This window comes from Arachis duranensis, chromosome 6, assembly GCF_000817695.3.
Source record: "Arachis duranensis cultivar V14167 chromosome 6, aradu.V14167.gnm2.J7QH, whole genome shotgun sequence".
Taxonomy (NCBI): Eukaryota; Viridiplantae; Streptophyta; class Magnoliopsida; order Fabales; family Fabaceae; genus Arachis; species Arachis duranensis.
Genome location: NC_029777.3, coordinates 20,793,594 through 20,797,447, shown reverse-complemented (window position 1 = coordinate 20,797,447; position 3,854 = coordinate 20,793,594). Strand labels below are relative to the sequence as shown.

General features: G+C 35.8%; 1 protein-coding gene across 1 annotated transcript; it reads left to right on the top strand.

Moving 5' to 3' along the window:
• Positions 1-778: 778 nt before the first annotated feature.
• LOC107493345 (uncharacterized) lies at positions 779-3,096 on the top strand (the record flags this gene model as incomplete). Its single annotated transcript, XM_052263322.1, is given in 5 exon segments — positions 779-867; positions 1,360-1,596; positions 1,907-1,967; positions 2,299-2,534; positions 2,885-3,096. Coding segments are annotated over 3 exon segments (367 nt in total), but the record flags the coding sequence as incomplete, so codon positions are not given.
• Between the last annotated feature and the right edge of the window lie 758 nt (positions 3,097-3,854).

Below are 3,854 nucleotides of genomic sequence, written 5' to 3'. Positions count from 1 at the left end.
TCACCCACGGTCACACACTCACACTCAATACACACAAAAAGAAACCTAACAACAATTAGAAAAGAAATAAAAGAAAGAAAGGGGAAGAGGGGAAGCATGAAGAGGGAGAAAGGGGAGAGAGAAGAAAGGAGAACCGACGATGAGAGAGGGCCGCGCTGCTGCCACCGCTAGAACCGCGAGGAGAGGGAGTCGTGCCGTCAGCCGCGTCGCCGTCCGTGAAGGCATCGCGGTCCGTGAAGCCATCTCCGTCAGCGGCGTCGTTACTGTCGTCGCCGATTTTCACCACGCCTCGTCACCACCGCCGCGCCGTGCTCCATGCCGTCGCCGCCACTGTTCCGTCACAAGAGAAGGACGCGAGGGAGGAAACAGAACCGCGAGGGAGTTCAGCCATGGAGAGAGGAGACGCGTGTCAGATCTGTCGCCGCGGGTCCGCCCATTGCCAAACCACGTCGCCGTCTGTGAAGCTGTCGCCGTTGCCACTGCCGGAGGTCGCCATCGGAGCCACCGCTCCACTTCTGTCATTCTTCTTTTTACAGTAAGTTGCCCGTGCCTTGCACCGTGTTTCCTTTTTGTAGTTCCACCTTGTCCTAGGTTCCCAGCAGCAATGTCTGCAAATGAGTGAGTGTGTGTGTGTGTTTTTTTCTTCTTATTTGTTCATTGGGTCAGACATGATACTAATTGGTTGTCTTTCTTTTGTTTGCCTAATTTAGTAGTTTTCACCATGGATAAGACCATTCTAATGGCCTAGTCAGTTAATACCATTGTTTGCTCTTTTCAGATTAGCATCAATACCAGCCATGTTCAATAGCACACTCACAAAGGATGAAGCATTCTTGTGTCCTATTGATGGATTCATTATGATAACAGGTACATGATGAGGTTGTAGCTGAATGTCACTATTCTAACTGTAAGACATCATAGTTGTTTGAAAGCTTTAGATTTTGTTTGTAACATACTCTTCAATGCAAAAGCCCTTTTGAGTTATCTGTAGAGATTGGTATTGCACATGCTTCTTCTTGTGAAACTATAATGAATCTTGGAGAATGTTGAAAGGAGGGTTCAAACAAAATCACTTAGCCATGAAACCTGATATACTATGTCAAGGAACTACTATTTATGCCTTAACCCTTAGCTGTTAGACTGAGTGGTTTTTCATACTAGTTTGTTATTGTATTGGTGGTCATGAATTGTTTTTACTATTTCCTGTTTGTTAATAATTAACATCCATGGGTTTTGACAGACACTTTTATGTTAGTTTATTTTGGTTTTGGTAATTGAAAAATAATTTCTCATGGATAAAATGAAATTTTGAATATTTAACTCACCAATTGTTTATGAAACATCTCTATATGTGAACAGCGAGTCATCTGCCCTTCAACCGGAATGGATTCAAAATTTTCACAAATGCTGGTGGACTTGGAAAGACTGATATCAAAGACGTATTAGAGCGAGCTGCTGATATATACAATCAATTTACAGCTGAAAGTTTAGCAAATTCTAAGAGAAAGGCTTCATCATCTATTAAGCAAGTTGATTACATGAATGTATATACATCTGACCTAGTAAAGGTAGTTCGCAAAGCAGCGGGAAGCATAGGTATGGCTTGATATTGGTATGATAACAAATAATTGTTTGGTAAATGAAGTGGTCAATAATGGAGTTCTAATTGGGATATATTATGTGTTATTATTTTTATTGTAGCATTTACAGTTTTTTCTCTGTCATTTTTTTGAATGTTCTGATCCTATTTGCTAATCTTATATTACATTGTCTACTGACAGAGAAGCCATTGGCTAGTTTCCATATAGTTGTTGATGCAGGCAATGGGCCTAATGATGAAGTGCAATGTGCATTTGACTCTTTCTTCAAACTTAATATTTGATGTTTCGTTTTGATAATTAATCAGAAAAAGGTTCTGGAACCATTCGAAGCATTTGCTACTGGTAGTCAATTTTTGGAGCCTGATGGTATTTTCAATTTCTGTTGTTTCAATTATGTTTTATCAGAAAGTTAACAATTCTATGGTGCCTTATTATTTTACTCTAGTGCCTGATTATTTTGATTCTATTTTTTGCATTTTTTTTGTGATTTTGATACTTTTTGTTTTCTTAAATTTGTGTGTTTTTAGGTAACTACATCATCATTATTAACATAGAAATATTAATTCAATTTTGTTATTGATTTTGTATTTTTTACAATGCATTGAATTAGGATAGTTTGTATTGTGGAGTTATAGAAAACCGCCTTGGAATTTAGTTACATAGAGCCCTTTGAAAGTGATTGTCGCTGTGATGCTAGGTTATGGCATAAAGGCTTAGAAATCTAAGTTAAGGATTCAAGTACAACTTCAAGAGGCAATGCAAGACCGTGAGGATCTAACAAAGGAAATAGATGTGCTCAAAGAAAAACTTAAAAAGCAACAAACACGCCAAAAGGAAGAATAAGCTCGAGTGAAAGCTCAATTGGAAGCTCAACAAGTTGTTGTGAACTCTCTCATAGCGCACTTTGACAATGAAACAAACTAGACCTTAAAGGTACTCTTAAAGTTGCTTATGGTTTTAATACATTTTCGTAGATGATTCCCATTTTATATTAGTATATTTTAATTTGTATATGGATCTATTTATCACATTTTACTTGTGTCATGGTTGAAAAATAACAAATGTCCTATTATTTGGTTTGATAAATTTGGTTGGGTACGGCTGAGATATAAGTTGTGAATTGGTTGTGTTTGTTGGAACCGTAGACGGTGGAAATATCCAAGTTTTAGGAGAGGTTCTGCTGAAATTTTTCTAAACATTTTGGATAAAACTTAGTGGAAAAATTATAATTAGTGTTATATCTTGTTTCTAACTTTTTTTGTTTTGGTTTTTCTTATTTACAGGAGTGCTGAAATGGTGACCATATGCTACCTTGAGGGCTCAAGAATGTTTTGATGCATAGAGACACTAATCTATGTTAGAACTTTTATGTTTTGGTTGAACTAATTAATGTACTCACTAGCTAATGTTATTTTGTTTCTAGACAATTTTAGCTAAAAGGATCTTGTTTGACTTATGTATGTTTTTGTATATTATATACATGTAAACTTGCTTATTAAAATTGTTAATATATTAGTTAATTTAAAAATAATTTAGTAAATTATGCATGTAAGTTGTAATAAAAAAAGTTGTTACAAAATAATTAATTTGCTTTCGTAACTAAAGAAAAAAAATGTTACAAAATCATGTTACATTTTGTAACAAAATTTTTTGATAGGAAAAAAATTGACTGTCACAAAAAATACCTTCAAGATCAAAATTTGTTACCACTTTTGTAACGGCTTTTGATTTTTTGTATTAGAAAAAATTGTTACAAAATATGGTATTGAATTGTAACAATTCCATTTTTCGTTACAAAAACTTTTTGTAACGGGACTTACTGCAATGGACCATTTTTTTGTTACAAAAAACTTTTGTTTCAAAATTTTGACATTTTGTAACAATATTTTTTGTTACAAATGCGCCTTTTTCTTGTAGTGAGAACAATAGTAATTGCATTAATACTCGAGGTACAGCAGAGCTCCACACCTTAATCTATGGTGTGTAGAAACTCCACCGTTGAAAATACATAAGAACAAGGTCTAAGCATGGCCGAATGGCCAGCCTCCCAATGATCTAAGATAGCATCAGAACAAAGATAAACTACCCAGATATCTCAATACAATAGTAAAAGGTCCTACTTATAGAGAACTAGTAGCCTAAGGTTTACAGAGATGAGTAAATGACATAAAAATCCACTTCCAGGCCCACTTGGTGTGTGCTTGGGCTGAGCAATGAAGCATTTTCGTGTAGAGACTCTTCTTGGAGTTAAAC